Source organism: Centroberyx affinis, unplaced genomic scaffold (genome assembly GCF_046629955.1).
Source record: "Centroberyx affinis isolate AG114_WGS23_722 - 3 ecotype Tasmania unplaced genomic scaffold, CSIRO-AGI_Caff_v1 ptg001153l_1, whole genome shotgun sequence".
Taxonomy (NCBI): domain Eukaryota; kingdom Metazoa; phylum Chordata; class Actinopteri; order Beryciformes; family Berycidae; genus Centroberyx; species Centroberyx affinis.
The window spans coordinates 7501-32244 of NW_027279685.1; the positions used below are offsets into that span (position 1 = coordinate 7501).

Here is a 24744-nt window from a genome sequence, read left to right on the forward strand (position 1 = left end):
ATATGAAGTAGACTGTAGAGGTCATGGATCAGAAAATCTGATCTAGGAACGTTGCCTATCACTGTAGATGTCTGTCTATGTTTTGGGTGTGTAGAAATGCAGATGCCAGTGCTGCTGATGCTTCAGATCTGCCTTTCTATACCAATTACTACTTAATTACTACTTACTTACTATATTAATTATGAGACATTAGTATAATTACTGTAAACAAACCAGACCATCAGTGGTCAGCCTCTCTCAGCCTCTACTCTGCATCCTCCATTGTTTCTCCACCTGGTGGATCTGGAGGGAAATCTGCTGGATCGCTTTACGGCACAAAACAGGAAGAGGTTCTGTTCTTCCAGAGCAAAAAGATGGAGAAATCACTTCCAACATGTTGATCCTCTTCAGGGAGGGGGAGGAGGCAACAGGGCTTATGGGAAATGTAGTTTTAATGTGGAGAAACACGAGAGCTAACAATACTACTGGAGTGAGATAGAGGAGAACAATCGTCTCCACCAGGCTCATTAGACCAAGGCAGCAACATTAATTTGACAATGATATATAAAAACGCAGCATGTCGCACCTTTATCGCTCACATTGTTTTAAACGTGTTTGTTTGGTGTTTCCACAGCAACAAGGAGTGCGGATCTTTGTGATGTTGTACAAGGAAGTGGAGCTAGCTCTGGGCATCAACTCAGGATACAGCAAGAGAACGCTGATGCACCTTCACCCCAACATCAAGGTGGGCCTGCCCAGCTGCGTGTGTGTGTGTGTGTGTGTGTGTGTGTGTGTGTGTGAACGGTGACCTTCCATAAGCTTACAAGTAGAGGAAATTGAGAGAGAGACAGAGGAAGACTAGAAATTAAACACACTTTCTGCCATAAAACGTATCAAGGACAGTGTGTATAAGTGTACGTGTGTGTGTGTGTGTGTGTGTGTAATGTATGTGTGTGTGTTCTGTTATTTTTCCCCCAGGTGATGCGTCACCCGGACCACGTCTCGTCCTCCGTGTACCTGTGGGCGCATCACGAGAAGATCATCGTCATCGACCAATCGGTGGGCTTCGTGGGCGGGATCGACCTGGCGTACGGTCGCTGGGACGACAAGGAGCACCGGCTCACTGACGTGGGGAGTGTGACACGCTCCGTGGCCCTGGAGCAGGTCTCTGTCTCACACACACACACACACACACACACACACACACACACAGACACACATACACACTCACACACACACACACACACAGTTGAACTGACTGACGTTAGTGTCACTTGATCGTTGTCCAACATGTTGTCAGGACAGGATATCTAAATCATCTATCTGTCTCTCTTTCTCTCTCTCTCTCTCTTTCTCTCTGTCTCTGTCTCTCTTTCTCTCTTTTCCTCTCTCTCCCTCTCTCTCTTTCTCTCTCCCCCTCTCTCTTTCTCCCTCTCTCTCTCCCTCTCTCTGTCTCTCTCTCTCTCTGTCTCTCTCTCTCCCTCTCTCTGTCTATCTCTTTCTCTGTCTCTCTCTCTTTCTCTCTCTCTCTCTGTCTCTCTCTCTCCCTCTCTCTGTCTATCTCTTTCTCTGTCTCTCTCTCTGTCTCTCTCTGTCTCTCTCTCTCCCTCTCTCTCTCCCCTCGCTCTCTCTCTCCCTCTGTCTCTCCCCTCTCTCTCTCTCTCTGTCTCTTTCTCTCTCTCTCTCTCTCTCTCTCTCTCTCTGTCTCTCCCTCCCTCTCTCTCTCTCTCTCTCTCTCACTCTCTCATCCTCACACACACTCTCTAGCTTTGTTTCCAAAGTCAAGCAGATTTTAAAGAATCTTTTGAAATGTTGCAAAAAATGAAATACAAATTACGTGCATCTCCATTAATAAAAAGGCTTCCTGCATGTAGAACCAAGCTGTCAGAAATCACAAATTCAAAAAAATCAAAGAGGCTTTAGGCATAAAAACAACACAGCATTATTTTTTTGACAAATCTGTTTCCATTGCTATTTATCACACAATTTCTTTATTTACAAAAGTGTTTCTCTATCAAACTACGGTAAAAGCTTTGTGATATTGAGATTGAGAAATTCAGCTAATTCGATTATCATTATTAAAAGCTCTTGGATGGAAATCTGGCCATTTTCTCTCTTTTCTCTCTCACTTTTTCTCTCACTCATCCTTTCACCTGCACCTTTTATTTTACCTTATTCACTTCATATATCTCTAAACCTGCATATCAATCTTAAAACACATGAAGCTTGAACGTACCGTAACATCAAGTAATTCTTCTGTTTTCTAGGCTGAAAGTTCCTTTTCCAACACGGCCGCCCCCTCCAACGGCAGCGGCAGGGTCGCCCAGAGCAACGGGAAGAGCGTTTCCACGGTGACGGACTCGGCGGACCAGCCCAAGCTGAAGGGGCAGGGCAGGATGAAGAGGAAGTTCAGCCTGAAGAGACACCTGCAGAAACACGGCCTGGCCCAGGCCGACAGCGTCAGCAGCGTGGAGAGCGCCGAGGAGAGTGAGTACACACACACACACACACACACACACACACACACACACGTAAAGTTCTCTCACTACACTCCCACATTTACATTTTTAGATGATATTTTAGGCCTTTAGCTGACACTCTTATCCAGAGAGGCTTAAAATGAGTGTAACAGTAGAATAGGCCTAAATTCACAGATCACCAACATTACAGCAACCAGTTTGAGAGTTTTTTTTACCCTGCAATGATCAGTGGTCGAAGAAATATTCAGATCTTTGACTTAAGTAAAAGTACCACAGTGTAAAAATAATATGTCATAATTTATTAGTTGATTTATAATTTGTATTAATAATCTGAATCTGCAAAGTAAAGTAAAGTAAAATAAATGTAGTGGAGTAAAAAGTACAATATTTCCCTCTGAAATGTAGTGGAGTAAAAGTATAAAGTAGCATGAAATGGAAATACTCAAGTAAAGTACAAATACTTCTAAATTGTACTTAAGTACAGTACTTGAGCAAATGCACTTAGTTACATTCCACCACTGGCAATGATTATGTATGGCAGAAAAGTGCTAGGAAAGGCAATAAAAGCTGTGGAGAAAGGTAGAAAGCGCACACACACACACACACACACACACACACACACACACACACACACACACACGCACACACCCTATGCAAAAGTTGCATACAAACACAGCATGAAATTCACTCACTATGACGCATAATCATGTTTTTGTATTGCTTTGATTGTATTTCAGCAGCTAAACTGCATGTGCACCATTACTAATTTCTGTTTGCTAATTATTCAATGCTTCACTAACGATGATTATCATTGCTCAGGTAAACATGTAAACGTACAGTAGAGGGCTTTGAGGTGACGTAACACATGTAACACATCCTCTGGCGGCCATCTTGGAGGTCCTCAGCTCTGTGGACAGCTGATCGAGTTTCTAACCCTACAACTCGTCCGTCTCAACAGAATTGAACAGACGGTTAATGTCTGTCTGTTTCTGACTGAACTGATCATTTCATCCAGCTCATTGATTTAGTGTTTAGATAATGTCAGCTTGTTAGCTAGCTAACCATAGCATCTGGTCGGCTAACCATCACTGTCTTGCTTGTCGTAGCAGCTGTCGTTAGTAGCGGCTTAATCGTATGTTAACATTAACGTTAGTTACTAGTTATTAGTTATCATCTAACTCACTAAATTTGCCTGCTGGCTAGTTAGCTAGTTATCAAAGCCCAAAAGCGGCTGTTTGTCTAGGTGAAATTATTCCAAATCTGAAGACAAAACAGTTTGGAAACAAATCGTTCAAGTCAGTCAAATTCATTTTTACTGATGTTTCTCAACTGGCCGACTCCCGCACCACAACAGTCTTTCTCAGGTTTCGTTCTTTTTCTTGCTTACATAAATATGCGCACAGCGGCTGGACCTCCATGATGGCACCAGCTGTGGCGGGTGGGAGATTTGTGACTCCACTGCAAAGCCTCTAGAGTCTGTATGTAGCAGATCCACAGCCGGTCTCCCCCTGCAGGAAACCGACACCGGTAGATCTCTCTAGCTTAGTCCAGAAAAAATGTAGATTTAACGCCAAAGGTTTCCTCTCCCCTGATTTAGCACTTTCCAGCTGTGGTAATACACTGTTCTCCTTTGGGTTTCTGGATAATAGCTGGTCTGTGGATAATAGCTAGTTTGTGTTGTTGCATTTAGTGTTTCTCCCTCTTTCTGCCAGCTAGTGTAGCATCCACTGTCCCAACAAAGTGCTCCTGTGTAACTTAAGTGTAACTCAGTGTTGAACAATGTCAGGAATGGACTAAACTAATGTAAGTTAAAGAGAAAAAGTTATATTATTTAAAAACGGCTGTAACTGAAATGAACAGGTTGAATCCACTCAAAAGAGCATTGCAAAAGAAAGATGATGAAAGATTGAACTTCCTTATTTCCAATTACAGTCATTCTAAATGAATTCAACCTTTTATATTTCACTCAAAATACTCTTGACTGTCATTTTCATCCCTTGAGTCCACTTCCTGACTCTATACATGGCTTTCATTCCCAGAACACCCCTGTTAAATACATTCACTTGTATTGTAAGATGCTTTAGATAAAAGCTTCCACCAAATGGTATTTGTTGTTATATTTGCAGACAAATTCTTGCTTACGTTCATATTTAGGATCGGTTTGGTTTAATTGGCGCACATATCCAAATTTATTGAATCTTCAGTATATGGTTAGCACTTATGTCCGGCAAATGGCATCTGGCTGATGTTGGGTGCCGATTTTCATGTTTCATGTTTCATGTTCATTGGATAATGTCAAAAATACATTGCCATCAAGCTAAAAACAAGGCTGTTTTTCTTCCTCTAAAGTTGACATTTTGGAGATATGAGGTTTTCAGCTGACAGTGACTATATGTTATGTTCCTCTAGCATCCAGCCATGTGTTATCAGAGTACAGTTATAGGTTGTGCTAGTTTTTGCATTTAGTGTCCCATCCACCAACAGTTGTATCGTTCTTCGTTTTTTGATAAAATTGCAACTTTTATAATGAATTTTGATAAAATTGCTTGTATAAGTGATTGGCATGAGCTTATTTTACTGACACAAGTGCTGATTGATGAACGGCGTACATTGGTGCTAGTTACTGTGAGGTGGTTTGGATTAAAGTGTCCATCAAATGGCCCATGCTGTCACCTCAGCCTCCAGCCCGTTCACTGTCGGTGTTCAGCAGGCAGCCTCTGTCTCGGTTTCTCAGTATTTGCTGCCGCTCTGTCCAGGTTGGTCCAACAGCGTCACCAGCCAACACAATCTGATCCCCAATAGGCTGGCGGAGCTGAGAACGGCCCTTCCCATTGGCCAGTCTCAGGCCGGTGAGTCCGGCGGCGGCGGGCTGAGGAGGCGGGGCTTTCCGTCGCCCCGCCGCTCGCCTCCCGTCTCCCAGTGTGCTTTGCTGTGGTTTTGATCCGGGATGACGCTCGTCACCCGGAGAGTGAGAGGTGAAGCTGTGTGTCGTCAGTCTGTCTGTCGGCCTGACGGGTTTCACCCTGTGTCTGTTTTATGTGCTGTGATACAGACATAAGCTTAGTTTAGTTTATTTGTTTATTTGATACAATATAGAAGTGAGGCAAAAAAAAGTGTTAACAAAGCTGATATACAATCACAAAAAGAAGACATGCAATTACTGATTTGTGCAGGTGAAATGATAAAAAACCCCAAGAGGCTTCTGAAAATATTTCACCTCAAAGAAAAGCAGAAAGAAAGAAAGAAAGAAAGAAAGAAACAAACAGACAGACACAGAAAGAAAAAGAAAGACTCAAAGAAAGAAAGTCAATGAAAGAAAGAAACAATGAGGTAAGGTACAATGAAAGAAAGAAAGAAAGATAGACAATGAAATAAAGGCAAAGAAATGAGAGACAATAAATGAAAGGCACAAAGATAGGCTCAGTGAAAGAAAGAAAGAAAGAAAGAAAGATGGAAAAGCACAAACAACAATGGATGAGAGGCAATGAAAGAAAGAAATTAGCAACAACAACAAATCAGGATGAGAAGCTAAGACAGAACTGGACTGGATAACAAACTAAATGGCAACAGCAGCAACATGAAGGGAAAATGAAGAACAGCAATAAGATCCATAAAATGAGAAGTGGGGTAAAATCAAAAATAACATAAAACAGTCCAGTAGAGTTTCCAGTTACACTCTACACCACTTTCTGTTCTGTTTCATCCAGAGTCCAACAGGCTGAAGAGGGAAAGATGTGGCTTATCTTTTTATTTTCCCTTTTTTAGAAACACCACACACCACACTCAGGCTCTGGGGTTTTATTTTATGAGATACTGAAGCCTGTAATCACACTGCCTCCCTCTCTTTCTGACACACACACACACACACACACACTATCACAACACACACACACACACACTATCACAACACACACACACACACACACACACACACACACACTATCACAACACACACACTCTCTCACGAACATACAAACTGTTTCTCTCATTCTCATTCTTTCTGCACATGCACTTTCTGCACATGCACTTTCTTTTTCTCTGTTTATCTCATACACACTTTGCACTTTCTCACTCTTTCTCACACACACACACACACACACACACTCTCTCTTTCACAAACACACAAACTGTTTCTTTGTCTCACTTTTTCTCACGTCTACGCACATTTTTTTCCCCACATGCACTTTCTTTTTCTGTTTATCTCACCTTTCCACTTTCTCACTCTTTCTCACACACACACACTCACACACACACATACACACACATTCACTTTCTCTCTCACACACACAAACTGCAGTAAAACACATCCAGCAGGTTTTCATTAGGTTGAGGAATGTACAGGAGCGCAGGCTGATCTGTTTATCCTGCTGCTGCAGTGCTGGGCGGGTAAACTGTGAGGAAAACAACCACCAAGATAAACAACAATCAATCATACTTTCAGGAAAAAAAAACACATAAATTAATGCTTTTTCACTTAAATGACTCTATCCTCACATAACTTACATCAGTATAGCACGATTTACACTCTGAATTTCACATCGTAAAAATTTATATCAGCCTTAAAACATGAGTAAAGTCTATTCTGCTGATAAAAAGCTGGGTGAGGTGAGTTTAGGTGGGTTTCTACTGTTTTCTGTTTTCTCTGTGGGTTCAGTCTGCATGCTGTGTGCTCCACCTAGCTGCTGTTTATGCTGAGATTGTATAAATATCTGCTCGTGTGCTGCTTTTTTCCCCGCTGCTCTCTATTTTCACATCTTTAAAAATGCAACGTGTCGCATTTTTAAACACCAATATGTCACTGTCAAGATACCTCGGTATAATTGCTTTAAACAAATGAGAGCATGGTGGAGATGATTGGTCTCCTGTATCTCACTCCAGTAGTGTTAGTTCTAGTGTTTCTCCACATTAAGACTACATTTCCCATAAGCCCCGTTGCCCCCTCCCCCTCCCTGAAGAGGATCAACATGTTGGAAGTGATTTCTCCATCTTCTCCTTTCCCTCCTTCCACCATCTGCTGCCAGAAACTCTTTCAGCTTTAGCTCCGTTTTGCTCTGGAAGAACAGAACCTCTTCCTGTTTTGTGCCGTAAAGCAATTTCAGGCAGATTTCCCTCCAGATCCACCAGGTGGCTCAAATAGCATGAAACTCACTTTGAAATGTGTTAAACCTTTTGATCCACTCCAGTCTGAATACTCTCCTGCACAGTGTGTTCGTTGCTCTTCCTGCATCTCTCTGCTCTTTCATGTTCTGCCCCCTGGTGATTGTTTTGTGCGTGAGGAAACGGAGCTTTGTGTTGACCGCAGAGTGCATTATATTCTCCTAATGGTGTGTGTGTGTGTGTGTGTGTGTGTGTGTGTGTGTGTGTGTGTCAGGGAGCGGCTCAGTGCGTAGCCTCCACACAGGAGTTGGGGAGTTGGTTGGAGACACGAGGTTCTGGCATGGAAAAGACTACTGCAACTTCGTCCACAAAGACTGGATTCAACTGGACAAACCGTTTGATGGTAAGCACACACACACACACACACACACACACACACACACACACACAGTATGTGATTTGCATACTCATGCAAACACGTCAATAATTTGCATTCCTGTTTCTGCCGGTTTTTTTTAGATTTTATAGACAGGCATACAACTCCCAGAATGCCCTGGCATGACATCGCCTCAGTGGTTCATGGGAAGGCGGCTCGGGACGTGGCCCGACACTTCATCCAGCGCTGGAACTTCACCAAGGTCAGAGGTCATGCTGTTGTTGTTGTTGTTGTTGTTGTTGTTGTTGCTGTGGGATGGCAGGTTGTCCTGGTGATTAGAGACCCGCCCGTTACCCAGAAGTCTCTTCGGGTTCGATCCCAGCTAAAGCCAACTGTCCTGCTGAAGTGTCTTTGAGCAAAACACTGAATCCCTACCGGCTCCAGGCTGCTGCTCTGACCTCTGACCTCTGACCTCTCAGTGGAGGAGGGGAGGTTCAGAATTTCCTATTTGGTGTTGCAGATCCAAAAAATGTAGGAAACCCTATTTGAGGGTACGATCACACGTACAGTTGGTCCAAACCAGAGTGGAAAAGTTTTGTTTGTTGTATTTTTTTATCTGGTTTGTTTAGGTTCACACTGACCAATTACAAGGGCTTGTAAACAAAAGTCACATGACTCACAAGTAGCTTGTTTACTGGACTGGAGTTTTGGTGACCTGTCATCCTGCCAGGTCAGAGACTTTGGCAGCGGGGAGTCAAAACAAATCTGATTCCAGTCTCTGTAACTTCATCTCAGCATGATGGACTTGTCTGTCTCTTCTTCTGTGGTGTTCTCCAGATTATGAAGCCCAAGTACCGCTCCCTGTCGTACCCGTACCTGCTGCCCAAGTCCCACACCACCGCCGGAGAGCTGCGGTACCAAGTCCCCAACTGCATCCCCACCAAAGTGCAGGTAGGTGCTGCACACGTTCGATTTGATCTGGTGTATTTTAGTTGAATTTCCCCGAATTGTCAGTTTATGCATTTTGTTGCTGTTCTACAATTTCCCACCATGTTGTTTTTTGTGTTGCTATTTGGATTCTCTGTCACAAATTCTGTATGTTTGTCTGTCCTCTTTTCTTTGTTTTTGAGGTGAGATGTTTTTCTAATCTCCATCAGATTTATTTTTGTCATTTCTTTCCTTTCTATGTTTTCAAATCTATGTTTTCAAATCTGTGAAACACACACACACACACACACATATGTAAGAAGCGTAACATCAGAGTGCAGAGGAATGGGATCACACTCGACAAAAAAAAAAGGAAATGTTATAATGTTTAATTCAGTTTCACGGTGGATGTCTTTGTCTTCATCAGTGTCTCAAGGCTGGAGGGACTAAAACGTTTTGTCCAGCCTGAAATTGAATTAAACATTTAGATACTTCTTCATCAAGTGCAAACCCCCCATTGGCTTTGAATGGACATTCTGCATAAAGATTACTTATGGACGAGGCCGAGTGCAGTGCTTTAGCTACAGACTGAGACCCGACTTCACGCAGCATCATTCCTCTCTTCCCTCTCCCAGATCCTGCGGTCTTCCTCTGATTGGTCAGCCGGCATCAAGTACCACGAGGAGTCGATCCACAACGCCTACGTCCACGCCATCAAGAACAGCCAGCACTTCGTCTACATAGAGGTACCTGGCCGGGCACGTCGGAGGCGCTCTGTCTCGCAAATTTCTGACTGTAATCTCAGAAATTGTGATTTTTTTTCTTGGAAATTTCTGACTTTCATCTTAATAATTTAGTTTTTTCTCACAAATTTCTGACTTTAATCTAAAAAATCTAGTGTTTTCTTGCAAATTTGTGACTTTAATCTCAGAAATTGTGATTTTTTTCTTGCAAATTTCTTACTTTAATCTTAGAAATTCTGAGTTTTTTTTATCGTAAATTTATTCGTAAAGTTTTTTCTCTGAATATTACCCCCCCTCCCACCCAGCTGCGGTAAAAAAAATAAAATAAAAAAATCACCTACAATGGCCCTAATACGCCATCGTAGTTTTTTCCAGTACATAAATATGACCTGAGAACACAAAGTTAAGTTGCCGTTCATTTTATATTATATATTTTATATATATATTATATATATATATTTTAATTTATGTGTGTGTTTTCCTTTTAGAATCAGTTCTTCATCAGCTGTGCTGATAACAGACACGTTTTCAACAAGATAGGAGACACTATCGCCGAGCGCATCATCACAGCATACAGGTAACACACACACACACACTTTACACACTTTACACACTTTACACACTTTACACACTTTACACACTTCTCATTGAAGGCACACTTTGGAAACTTACAGGGCTTTTATATGGAGATATGCATATTTAGCCTTATGTTTACATGGTTTTAAAGGAAAATACTCTCTCACAATACCACACACTCTCTCTTTATGTCCCTCTCTCTCTCTCTCACTCACTCACTCACTCACTCTCTCTCTCACACACACACACACACACACACACACACACACTTGCACATTGTAAACTAACAGGGTTTTTGTGTATTTAGCCTTATCTTTAAATGATTTTAAAGGAAAAAACTCTCTCACACTTGGACAGACACACATGCACTCTCTTACTCTCTCACTTACTCACTCACACACACACACACACACACACACTCACATACACACACACACACACACACAGTTGAACTGACTGACGTTGTTAGTGTCACTTGATCATTGTCCAACATGTTGTCAGGACAGGATATCTAAATCATCTATCTGTCTCTCTTTCTCTCTCTCTCTCTCTCTCTCTGTCTATCTCTCTCTCTCTCTCTCACACACACACACACACACACACACACACACACACACACACACACACACACAGTCTCACACACTGAATGATGGATGTGTTCCTGGCCCTGAACGCTGTGTACCTTCCAGATGACTAATAGTCTGATCTCATGTTATAAGTCGTCTAATGGGCTTGTTTGACTTGCCTTGTTTGAAGATTTATTCCAATATCTTACTGTTTAAGGTTCGGTCTCTGACGTTCTGTTGTCAAGGAGATAAGAGCTTATCAGAGGAAAGAGAAAAATGATGATATTGACTTTAGAGACCGATAACACACCCTGCACAAAACACACCACACACACACAAACACACACACACACCAGACCTAGTTCCTACCCCTGTACCAGCTTCAGTATATAGAAACCAGGGGAGTTTTTATTAAAATGTTCCAGCATTATTCATTTGCTTCAGTTTGGGTGTGAGCTGTTGTACAAGTTAAACATTATAATAAGTGGTTAAACATTGTAGGTGATTTTCAGATCCAAGAAGAATGCCCAATCGATGCTCGTGTCGCTGTGGAGAACGTTCTCCCCACACCGTCTGGGAGAGAACAAACTCAAGAGCTCAAGAAAATTAATTATTACAATTTCAAATGGGCGGTGTGCTTGATGTTGCACAATGAATTAAGACACACAGGTTGTCATTTTCCCAGCTGTTTCTACCGACTCTGTACTGTACACTATCAAGGGCTTTCAGGTGTAATACACCCTCTGGCGGCCATATTGGAGGTCCTCTGCTCTTGGGCAACAATAGCTGTGAACAGCTGTTTGTGTTTCTAAACGTACATATTATCTCAACAGAACTGAATAGACGGTTAATTTCTGTTTGTTCTTGACTGGGAACTGATCATTTCATCACTGATCCATCTGATTGATTTAGTGTTTAGATAATGTCAGCTTGTTAGCTAGCTAACCATAGCATCTGGTCAGCTAACCATCACTGTCTTGTTGTTAACACATCTGATTAGCACACTAGCTAACGTATCTAGTAGCAGCTAGCGTTAGCATGTTCACATTAACATCAGTGTGTCTGCTGGCTAGTTAGCTAGCTAACAGTTTGTTCAGGTTAACTGAGCTGACTCTTCTCAAGCTACAACTCTTCATGTTTTGGAGTAGAGACTAGGGCTAAAGACAAGACAGTTTACTGTGTCACAGTAACCTACATTTGGAAACAAATCCACCTTATCACACTATTCACTTTTACTGAGAATGTTACTGAATGCAGGGCTTAGAGGACTGCATTGGGATTGGGGTCCCGCGGGACCCAACGCATCTCGTGGGAGCGGGCGGTCAAAAAATAAACTGCAGGTCCCGGGATTTAGCTAGCTAACCAGAAGGATGGAGACGGAGTCAATAAATGCAGTCAATAACTGTAATTATTGCACTAGTATGAATGTAATTATGCACTAGAACGTAATTTCGCGTAATTACCGACAGGTAATTTTTAACATTATTTTTATTTTTATTGTGCGCACAAGTTATTGGTGATATTTTTTTATCTTGTGCGATCTAGATAAAAAAAATATCACCTTTCGGGACTTTAGGGGCTCCGTAGCATTGGGATTGGGACCATGCATGTATTGATCGGGACCCGCAGGACCCGACGCAAATCTTGCGGGAGCGGGCGGTTTTAACTTTGCTGCGGGCAGGAGCGGGCGGCCAATAACACACACATTGTGGGAGCGGGCGGTAATGGTCAGAAATCCAGCGGGAGCAGGATTAAGAAAACAGTCCCGCGCAGGGCTCTGGATCCACAGCCACACCACAACAAGCTGCATCAGATGCTCTGTTTCTAGCTGCTTGCTACAGATTTACACTTGGACATGATGTGTTGTTCTCATAATGAATCTTGGGGCTTTCTGTTCGTTCTCATCGGACAAGTCACCATTCAGTTCAATCTTAATCCAGGATCTTTATCCAGATCTTTATTCGTCCGCAGAATTTTTTGGAATTGTGCTTCAGCCATTAGATATTTTGTAAAGCACATCATCAAAGACGCAAGAATGCCCAGGAAGGCATACTGAGAAAGAGTGTGTCCCCTGTCTGTGTGTCCTCAGGGAGGGTAAGAAGTACCGTGTGTACGTGGTGACGCCTCTGCTGCCCGGCTTCGAGGGAGACATCAACACCGGAGGAGGCAGCGCCATCCAGGCCGTCATGCACTTCAACTACAGGTGTGTGTGTGTGTGTGTGTGTGTATGTGTGTGTGTTCTTGTATTTCTATACTTATGAGGACCAAATGTCCTCACAAGGATAGAAAAATTAGGTAGATCATCAAAAGTGAGAACATTTTGCCGGGCTGTTTAAGGGTTAGGGCTTGGGTTTAGGGTTGATAACAATAATAATAATAATAATAATAATAATAATAATAATAATAATAATAATACATTTTATATACATAGCACTTACCTAAAAGCAGAGTTTACAGGAAGACATAAAAACAAGAGTAGCAAAATACATAACATGATAAAAATATGAAGCACAAGCAGGAGAAAATACGTTAAAAGAAGAATAAACAAACAGTTAAAATTAATTAAATCAGATCAAAGAAAATGTACAGTACATTGTACAACAATTACATGGAAGCAAATCTATAAAAGTGTGTTGTAAGATGTGATTTAAAAGCCTTTAAAAGTGATTTTAGGTTTAGGGTTAGGTTAAGGTTAGTTTAGGCTTAAGTTTGAATTGGGTTAAGGTTAGACATGTAGTGGTGAGGGTTAGATAATGATTGTAGTCAGTGAAGGTCCTCACAAGTACAGTAATACAAATGTGTGTTTGCATGAGCGCACCCCTGTAATGAGAAACTACTATGGATCCACTTGCTACTTTGGTTTATTTGACTTAAGGACCGGAAAGAGTCAGTGATAGAGAACCGCCACACCTTAACTCTATAACAAGAGGGCTGTAAACTGTGTGTGTGTGTGTGTGTGTGTGTGTGTGTGTGCCATACCTTTTGAGGCAGGCATTTATTGGACAGCTAGTGTAAATATTCAGCCCTCACCATGCAAACAGACACACACACATACAAAGGCTTGCATTGTTAGGAATGATTGTGACAGAGGTGAGCAGCAGGTCTGTTCATAAACCATCTCTGTCTCTACTTCCAGTTCATAAACCATCTCTGTCTCTACTTCCAGTTCATAAACCATCTCTGTATCTGCTTCCCTGATAATAAACCATCTCTGTCTGTCCTTCCTGTAGGACGATGATCAGAGGAGACCACTCCATCATATCCCAGCTGAAGAAAGAGAGTAAGTCGGTGGTGAGAACATACACCGGCAATTTTTTTATTAGGGCAAATTTGGTTCTATTATTATTCACTGAAATCAATCCATCAGTTTGAAATCCAGCCAAGCTTGATCAGAGAGAAAGGTTTACTGACAAGGTTTCAACACCAACCAATCAGTGACAAGTAAATGGGTCAGGTGACCTCATCCTCAGCCCAAAATATTTTCAAAATAATGGTGGATGGTGCAAGGTGCAGGACTACAACTGCTGCTAAATAGTAAACACCACCAGGAAATAATAGCTGTGACTCTTTTTTTATACAACATTTAACCTAGCCAGGTAGCTAGCTGTTATATGCCAATAGAATAGATTATTATTTTTTGTTAACAAAACAGACCCATACATAAGTCTTAATATTAATGATTCACATGTTATGAAATTGCAGTGGATAACCTGGATAAAATTATTAAATTGTTACATTTAGAAAAGAGGAGGCCAAGATAACAATCCTACAATTTGTCAGCTAGCATTGTTCATTGCCCTTTTTGACCATTGCCCAGTTGCTCATTGGCCATTGCCAGCAAATTTTGCCCCAAATTTGCCCTAAAATTTGTCTGTGTATCATCATCTTAACAGTAAGTACTGGACAGCTACCAGTTACTATTACCACTACTATCACCAGTACTACTGTGGCTACTACTACTACTACTACTACTACTACTAGTAGTAGTATCACTACTGCCAGTACTACTACTGGACTTCTCAAAAATACATCAACACTAAAAAGTAAAAAGTTATGTAAGAAATGCAAGAATCCTGAAAACAGAGCAAGACACATATTATCTGTACCTGACTGGCTAAGCAGGGCGTTGCTGAAAAAACAGCATATGTGCTCAGCAAATGCATCCTGGGTAAATAAAGTTTCAACCAAAAGTCCTGGAGTGTACCCACATAGGTCCAATCTTTAATATAGAGGACAGGTCTGTCATTAAAGTTGCAATCTGAGAGCGAAAACACAGCAGAACCCAACCAAACCCCACTTTTGCCACAAATGTACACACACACACATACATAAAAGCAGCCACATGCAGAAGCAAAGAACAGCAATACTCTTTCAAAACCATAAGTCTTGATTTAGTTTTGTATATTTTTAAACTAATAGTCAGTGGATCAGGCCTGTAAGCACAGTTTCTGAACTTACTTTGACCTGCTCTCTCTCTCTCTCTCTCGCTCTCTCTCTCTCTCTCTCTCTCTCTCTCTCTCTCTCTCTCTCTCTCTCTCTCTCTCTCTCTCTCTCTCTCTCTCCAAAGCCAATATGTCCCTCAACAGCCATGTGTATGGGAGCAGATTAGTGCCAGCAGATACTGAATTTGAATTGCATACACCTGAATTTGTATTGAACAATTACATTTGAAAAATGAATTTGCAGACCAAATTAATTCCAAAAGGGCACAATTTGAAATTTTGAAATTAAATGTGGTTATTACTGAATTTAACTTAATTGTTTTCTCAATTCCATTTCAGTTTTATTAGTTCAGATTGATCTTTTTAAGAAAGATCTGGGGTTGGGAAAAGCAAACAAGCAAAGATTCAATCCGACAACGTTAGGCAGCATATTGGTTCTACTACTAGTTTCCATTGGTCACTGTGGCCAATTCCAGACATTCGGTCTTTCCGGTCTTTTGACGTAAATTGTTCACCAAGTTCCCAACCATGACAAGGTTGAAATGAGACGAGGTCAAAAACAAAAACAAGACAAAAAAGAGGGCAAACAACTCGCCAGTGAAAACTACTAGCAGCAGTACGCTGTCTGGCGTTGGTGGATTGAATCTTTGCTCATTTGCTTTTCCTAAATCCTCAAATGTTTCTTAGACAGCTTAATCTGAACTGAGAAAACTGAATTTTAAATTATAGAAAAAGGACAAAAAGTTAAAAGTTGAATTAAATTTCAAGCCATTGCATTCAATTTCAAATTGTGGCTTTACAGTTCTGCCTCAAAAAATGTTCAATATGAGCAATTCAAATACAATGTCTGCTGGCACTAACCTCTTTCCATACATCTCTCCTTGACACTGAACTCCTGAACTCCTACCTCCTAACTCATTAGTAAGTCTCTTTGGGTAAAGCACTAACCTGTGACTGTCCCGGCCAACAGTGGGAGACCAGTGGATGAACTACATCTCCTTCGCTGGTCTGAGGACTCACACTGAGCTGGAGGGGAAGCTGGTGACCGAGCTCATCTACGTCCACAGCAAGATGCTCATCGCCGACGACAACACCGTCATCATCGGTAAATCACACCTGCTTACACAGCTTCTATTCATTTGTACATTTGAAGAGTTTTGCTCTCAAAAATGACACCTGCACCACTTCCATATTGACTGCAGGCGTGAAAGTGAAGCACATGATGTGTTAAGTGTTGAAGTCAGGAGTGTGAAGACATTTTGCTTATAAAATAGTTTTTATTTTTTGAGGACAGAATCATTTGTTTTTCAAATATTTTGCAGCATAATTTCAGGCAGCAACATTTTTCCAAAATATAACCAATATACCGTAAAACTTCAATTAACAGCCCGGGCTTTTATTTGCTTCAAACACTGAACTCAACCGGCCTATATTTGGGACAGGCGTCTATATGGGACAGGCCTTTAATTCCTTTCGCACAAAACTCTTGCTCAGCAAAGATGTGAAATACTATCAAAATGTTTATTTAAACCTGTATGAATATTACTTAAATTATTAAAAATTAGGCTATCGAATAACCATTGATAATTGATTGTTATTGATAAATAACACAAATGGCGATCAGCAAATGTGACTGACGTTTGAATGCAAGTAAAAAATAAATAAACTGCTTCGCAGCGTCGATGGCAACCGGCTTCTAATTGAGACCGGCCTTAATTTGTCAAAACGTGTAGCCACACCCGGCCAGTAAAAGGGACTCAGCGTTTAATTGGGACTCGGCTTTTAATTGAAGTTTTACGGTATAGCATTTGGGAGTGAAACCTTTCATTTACATTTCCTACACATTCAGCACACACACATCAGATCAGATCTGTGTCTTTTTAAGTCTTATTGAGTTACATTTCATCGCTGTCCAGTGAAAAACTTGCATCTCCAAAATGTGACGTTTCAGAAATAAGAAAAGCAGCCTTTTTTTCACCTTGACCACTATGCATTTTTGCATTTTTGAGTTTATCTAATGGGGTTTTGAAACAGCTTCATAGGCCCAAAGGTTGTAGGATTTTCTCAGCCCATAGAGGAACCACGTAACCCTTCAACTGAAGTCAAAACATGAAAATCCCCAAGACTGGAGTAATAAGGTTTTCACATGAATAGCAGCTATTTACAATTTAATTTCAGGCATTTACAGTGGCCGATGCTCTCATTCAAAACTACCTACAGCAGAGTACGAGCAGAGTAAGCTTGAATTCCTAGATCTCCAACATTACAAGCATCCAAAAGACGACGCATGTCATAAAATATTCTACTGACACTACAATGAAGATGTATAATAGAGAAGTGCAGTGAAATAAGAGCTGAGGAGGTAGCGGAGGTAGAAATCAGAGAAGGAAGATGTAAGAGGGGAGCAGTATTTATTGAAAAGCCTAAAAATGTCAAAAAATCAAAAGGCATGGTGTGAATCCTCATTTCAGACAAAGGAAAGCACTCATAGGTTTAGCGTGGCACAAACCCTTCTAAGGTTAGGGGTTCAATTCCAACTGGGGCGTCCCATGCTAAAAATATACTGTACGTGCTCATGGGACTGAAGTGCTGTGGATAAAAGCGCCCACTGAACAGCAGATGTTATGTTTTATCCTTGAAATCTGATGCTGCTTTTTCATGTTGGAATTGAAACCTCGCTGGGCTGATCAGGGTTTTATTTTTGACTCTGAAAAGCCTAAAGAGTCCGAACCTACTGTATATTTTCAAAAATACATAGTCGTCCATCTCAGGGAGTCTTTTCATTAATTCATTAAAAATAGATTTTTTTGGTGTTCTTTTGGCAGCTTTCAACCCTCCTGCAGTGAAATGACATGGAGTGACTGTATAAAAATGTATAATATATAATAATAAAGTTTATTTGTATAGCACTTACCAAAAACAGAGTTACAAAGCTCTTCACAAAAAAAGAAAAGGTAAAATCAGTATACAATGAAGCTTGACATGAATTTAAATGAAAGTGCAATGAAAAATAAAACAAGAGAATAAAACACAATTAAGAAAACTAAAACGAATAAAAGGCCTTTCGAAAGATGAACGTTTTAATGGAAGAGTTTCATTACAAAATGAGAGAGGCCTATTATTTATGTGACATCTTCCCTGACAACATGACTGCTGGCACAAAAGTAAAACTCTAAACCTATTAAACATAAAGGAAGTTTATTAATTCTCTCAAGCCCTTAATGTGCAAAATAGTAAAATTTTTGAGGATCTAATTATCTGTCTTTTTCAAATACTGGGCAATGATCCCAAAGTAAAATATTTTTTCCAGAATAGATATACTTTAGATTGATATCATTTTAAATGAATAGTGTTTTGAGCCCTTGACTTACAAAATAGGAACATTTTAGAGGATCTAATCATCTGAGTTTTTCAAATTTTAGGGCAAGGATCCCTAGATAAATATATTTTTTTTCCAGAACAGATATATTTTAGATTCATAGCATTTTTGATGTATATTTTTGATCTAGTCATCTGTGTTTTTCAAATATCGAGCCATAAACATACAGTATGTATTGTATAAAGTGTTTTGGAGAGCAAGAGTTCTGCAAGGAACCGCAAGATCAAGTCCTAAGATCAAGTCCTGAACAAAGTCCTGAACAAAGTCCTGCAGCGCCATCTGCTGGTGAATATCATCATCATCATCATCATCATCATCATCATCATCAACTGTCCCATTTGTCTGTGTGTGTGTGTGTGTGTGTGTGTGTCAGGTTCTGCCAACATCAACGACAGGAGCATGCTGGGAAAGCGGGACAGCGAGGTGGCGGTGATCGTGGAAGACTCGGAGACGGTGCGGTCGGTGATGGACGGACAGGAGTACCAGGCCGGACGCTACGCCCTGCAGCTGCGCCTCGAGTGCTTCAAGTACGTCCCGGGTCTTTTTTTTATTTTACCAGGGTTCCTACACATTTTCAATTAAAAAATTCCATACTTTTTCCAGACCTTGATTTGTTTTGATTTTGTCTGGTGTCCAATATGATTTATGCAGATAGACATCTTGCCCCTGCTAACTAGGTCATATCACTGTATAGATGAAGATTGTTCTTCACAGCCACAAATATCAGAATATGTGAGATGATTGGCAGGGTTCCTACACGCTTTCCATTTTAAAATTCCATATTTTTCCCAGACCCTATGTTCTTGACCGGATTTGATTTTGGTCTGTATTTGATATAATGCATGCTGACAGCGGCTGGGTAATAAGAGCGTCCCTCTATCTGAACATTATTCTTCACATCAACAAAAACTGTGGACTCAAAGTGGCTCTACAACAACATAAAAGCTAGAATTCTGTGTGCATCGGACCTGAACCGCAACATTTTCCATACTTTTCCAGACATTTTTTCAAATTCCCAAACTATTCAAGACCTGGAAATTATCAAATTCATTTTTTAATACTTTTCCAGACTTTCCAGACCTGCGTAGGAACCCTGTTTTACCCAGCACTTCTGTCTCCAATGTGATTTATGATTGTGGAAAATAGGAAAATAGCCCAATACTCCTGAGTAAATCTGAGTAAAACAGAATTCAGAAATAAACATGGAATAACACAGAACTGGGAAATTTGCAGGGAAAAAATAACGCAATATACAAGTTTACTTTATTTTCCTCCTGTACTTGAACTTAAAAAATCACACTCCTGTCTTGCTTAATGGGGGGGAAAAAAGATTCTGCCTTTTCTCCTTGGTTAGCACTTCTCTTATCATACATGATCATTTTAGGGACGCAAGTGAATTTATTTCATCTGTTGTCAGCGTACTGTGGCTCTGAAGCCTTTGGTTGCTTGTGTATATTGATAATAAAGAAATTGAAGCTTATTTTACTGTTGTATTCTTTGGATAAGAGTGTCAGATACAAGTCTAAAATGTACTAAATGGGTTTGTACACATGTGATCATGTTTGCTCCCCATTTGCTAAATATGTCAGCATACAATTTCCTGTAATACTTTCTGTCACATTCTGTCTCTCCCCCCTCCTCTCTCTTTCATTTCCTTTTTCTGTGTTTTTATGTCTTATTATTTCTCACCCCCCCCCCCCCCCCCCTCCCTGTGTTCCTCAGGATGATCCTGGGCGCTAACGCAGACCCCTCCATCGACATTTTGGACCCCATCAGCGACCACTTCTACAAAGAGGTGTGGGTGGCCACCGGCGCTCGCAACGCCACCATCTACCAGAAGGTAAATTTAATGTTACACCTCTCACTGCGTGTTTCCCCCCCCCCCCACATCCGTACTTATCTTTCACTTTGTTCACTTCATGGCACTTTCTCTCTCCAACATGAACTCATAAAGAGTCGTGAAATGAGCACAAATTCTGAAACGTGAAGTACACGTGAAGTATGTGAAATTTACCACCACAAATTGGATTCTGTGACAATAACACGATTTGGACGCTGCATTTTCAGCTATAAGTTGGTTAACAGTTAAGTTTAGGCAACTAAAACAACTTGGTTAAGGTTAGGGAAAGGCTTTGGTCATGGTTAAATAAGAAAAAACATTTGCTAAAAATTTTAATTTGACTCAAGCTGGGAACGGAACTCTGGTTAGCGACATTGAATGAATGAATGAATGAACTTTATTTATAAAGCACCTTTCATGCACAGAATGCAGCTCAAACTGCTTTACATTTCAGCAGCAAGTTTAAAGAACAAACACATACACAAGGAAAAGGAAGAAAATAAAAACAATGGGTGTTACTAACAATAATATCGCATTTAAAACCGTTTCTTTAGAAGGAAGACAGTGCATACCAAATAGTAGAATCATAAAATAAAAAAGTCAATAAATAAAAGATTAGATAGAGAAAATAATTAAAGATTTAAACGGACAACTGCTAGTTATAGGCTAGATTAAAAAGACTAGTTTTGAGTTGTCAAGTCAAACAACAGTCTTACTTTCCACTGTGCTGCTTCCATGTGACACTACTTTCTGTTTGTGTCTATTTCTCTTATTTGTGTGAGATCAGGTTGTTTCTCTCTCTCTCTCTGACAGGTTTTCCGCTGCCTGCCGTCCAGCGACGTCCGTAACATTTTGGAGCTGGAGGGCTACCTGGCCAAGCCGGGCCTGGAGAGCGAAGACCTGGCCCGCGCTCACGAGGAGCTGAAGAAGATCCGCGGCTTCCTGGTCCAGTTTCCTCTCCAGTTCCTGTGTGAGCAAAACCTGCTCCCTCCCATCGGCTCCAAGGAGGCCATGGTCCCCATGGAGGTCTGGACCTGAGGGAGGGACGCAGACATGCGTTCATCGTATAGAGGCTTTCAGGTGACGCAACGCAGCCTCTGGCGGCCATATTGGAGGTCCTCAGCTCTTGAGCAACAATGGCTGTGAACAGTTAATTAAGTTTCTGAATGTACAACTTGGAAGGAAAAACAAATGAATTCTTAGAGGCTGACAGATGCGCTAAAAAGTCGTCTAATGGTTGATAAAAACCATCATATTTTGGCATAAATCCTTCAGCAGGTTAGATATAAGAGTTGGCATTCTCAACAGAACTGAAAAGACAATTCATTTCTGTGCTGTTTTTGACTGGGAACTGATCATTTCTCCACTGATAAATGTGATCAATTTAGTGTTTAGATAATGTCTAAGCTAACATCTGGTCAGCTAGCCATCACTGTCTTGTTAACACATCTGATTAGCACACTAGCTAACATAGCTAGTAGCAGCTAGCGTTAGCATGTTGACATTAAAATCAGCTAGTTAGCTAGCTAACAGTTTGTTCAGGTTAACTGAGCTGACTCTTCTCAAGCTACAACTCTTCATGTTTTGGAGTAGAGACTAGGGCTAAAGACAAGACAGTTTACTGTGTCACAGTAACCTACATTTGGAAACAAATCCACCTTCTAGTCTGTTTTTTTTTAATGGATTTAGATATTATTTCTGCACAGCCAGTTCTCCAATGGACCTCCAAGATGGCGCCAATCATGGTTGCTGGGAGATTTGTGACCCAGCTGCAAAGCCTCTATACTATGAGTTCCACTAAATGCACACAAATAACATTAGACTTACTCATACATTTATACATACACATGTACATGAGCTTTTACAACACATACACAGACAGTATCACTGAAAACATACACACAAACTCACACATTTAACTTTAACAACATGTACATGTCGTTTTAAACACACACACAACACAACAACACACACACACACACACACACACACACAGTGAGAGAACTCTACCAGCAACCGGAGCATTGAACTCTACAGTGCCTGACAACTTGGGCATCAACCTCACGTTTACAAAGAAAAGAAGGTGAAGAAGAAGGAAAGAAAACGAAATTGACGTGGTCTCCCCGCATCACTCACTATAGCCTATTGTTCTTCTTTTTTTTTAATAAATGACTCTCTCCTCCGTTCTGAAACCTAAACTGTTGACCAACACTATGCAACGTTCAGGGCCGGGGAACGCAGCTCTGACACTTCTACGTCGAGAAGGTTTGAAAAGACACTAAATGAAGACTGCAGCGGAGAAAGAGAGAAGGAGAGGGGGATGAAGAGTTTGCTGCTCTCCCGCTGATTTCTAAAACTTGACTTGTATGCCTTGCCACGTATCTGCTCTCTTGCTAACCTGCTTTTAATCATAATATATTTGTCAAACAGGAAATCACAACAAGTGCCAAGGAGGAAAGACTCTAGCCTCATGTTAAAACAGTACATATCTTCATTTACATTCCTCATACTGTGGATTCTGTAGTATGCCTTAATTGACCTGTTTTGTATCATGGAGGCTGACAGTCTGGTCTTTTTAGTCCATTTTTTTTGGCCCATTGGACTACACTGTGTTGAGATTCTGCATGATTTGTTCATTGTAATGCTGCGTTCCAGGCAAATTCGAAAGTTGGAAATCCTCCAGTGGTCAGGCTCAGAAAAACTTGGGGAGAAATATGGATGCTAGAGAAGGATTTTTTCCCCCCCAGTGTAAAATCCTGGCAACGGCTAATGTCAGTTAGCTAGCTTGTTAGCGTAAAAAACGTGGGCAACTGTAAGTGCAATTTTACATTTCAAATGCTGTTTTACCTCACAGGTTTTGCTAGATTTAAGGCCAAGCAATGCTTCAAATGCAACTTAAGTGTATTTTGAGGATTATAAGCATGTTAAATGTAACACGTTCACAGTGTGTGCCGCCATGTTGACGTGACGTCTGGTGACTTGCATCACAGAAACCTCGGGGGTGGAGAAATCTTCCCGAGTTTCCTACTTTCAATTCTGACTTGAAGGGCCGTCCGGTTGCGTTTTTTTCCAAGAGGAAGAAGTTGGAATTTCTGATTTTGCGACTTCTCTGGAACGCAGCATGAATATTCAGCCTTACTCCGTGTCTTCCATGTTGGTCTGTGTGTTCTCTGCATGACGCTCTATGTGCTGTTAGCATGTAAACTACCAATCCCATAAGACATCACAGGCGTTACATGTCGCTGATAGCATGAAAACAGCTAGTTGCCATTAAACATTACTGTGAACCATGCGAGCTGAACAGTTTCCATGAAAACCATTAACATTATTGATGAACAGTGTGCCTGTATACAAGCTGCGTTCACTGTATCTGCCTGATGCACCCAAAACACACTTGCATACTAATAACAGATTTATGGCTAAAATGAGCTCTTCTTTTTTAATCTTCCTCTCTACCTCTGCCTGTCTTTCTACCTCCTGTCACAGTGGTTCTCAACCTGGGGGTCGGGGGCCTTCCGAGGAGGCCGCGAAACGGTTTAGGGAATGTGAAAGAAAATATTTATAATACGCAGATGAATTATCTTGTATTTAACTTTTGTGATGATTTCCTCTTCTTGAGAAATAATGAATAAACTCTATAAGCTTCTTCCAGTAATTCACAAGTAAAACAGCTCGACAAGGTAAAACAAATCTTCACCTGGTGTCAAAGTTCACCGTTCTGTGTATCTATGCCTTCAGCAGCACTAGCCATCTCCTCTTCTTCTGGAGTGGAAAACGAGTCGTAAAAGGTTGAGAACCACTGACCTGCTCTGTCTTTCTCTCTCTTGCTCTAATGACTCGTCTCTTTACTACTCACTGTGTCTATGAATTGCACTTTTTGCACAGACTGTTTGTTTCACGTTGCAACCCCCTTAAAAAAAACGACCTACAGCACCGCGTCATGTGTTGCATTGTTTTGTGACTTGATGTAATAATAAATGAGTTATTAATGACTATTGAAAAGGATCTGATTTCTGCCTCTGACTTTCCTCCTCACTGCTCAGATGTTTGGGCAGCCATCTTGGTGAAGAGTCTTTTTGGCTGTTGATGCGTTTTCATTTTCTCTACATGTTGACCCGTCCATGTCTTCATACTACCTCATTATTTAAAGGAGAATTGACTGTCCACTCCCCTTAGCATTATTTCCTTTATTTGAATGGTATAGAAAGCAGAAAGTGACAGATAGCAAATACATACTGTATATATGATATTTACATGGTATAGGGCAGTGGTTCTCAACGTGGGGTCCGGGGACCACCAGGGGTCCTTGAGGGGGTTCCAGGGGGTCCCCAGCAAATTG

At 41.0% G+C, this 24744-nt stretch overlaps 1 protein-coding gene across 1 annotated transcript in view; it reads left to right on the plus strand.

The window, feature by feature from the left end:
* Positions 1–24401, plus strand: part of LOC139648071 (phospholipase D1-like) — a 31700-nt gene extending 7299 nt beyond the window's left edge. The window contains exons 9-22 of the mRNA XM_071524130.1: positions 614–724; positions 958–1143; positions 2247–2466; positions 7831–7959; positions 8076–8194; positions 8770–8883; positions 9495–9605; positions 10091–10179; positions 12834–12947; positions 13975–14024; positions 16157–16291; positions 18939–19092; positions 20288–20405; positions 21219–24401. Coding sequence (XP_071380231.1) covers positions 614–724; positions 958–1143; positions 2247–2466; positions 7831–7959; positions 8076–8194; positions 8770–8883; positions 9495–9605; positions 10091–10179; positions 12834–12947; positions 13975–14024; positions 16157–16291; positions 18939–19092; positions 20288–20405; positions 21219–21443 — 1875 coding nt within the window. The 3' untranslated portion in view covers positions 21444–24401. The remainder of the gene's footprint in view (positions 1–613; positions 725–957; positions 1144–2246; positions 2467–7830; positions 7960–8075; positions 8195–8769; positions 8884–9494; positions 9606–10090; positions 10180–12833; positions 12948–13974; positions 14025–16156; positions 16292–18938; positions 19093–20287; positions 20406–21218) is intronic.
* The last annotated feature ends 343 nt before the right edge of the window (positions 24402–24744 follow it).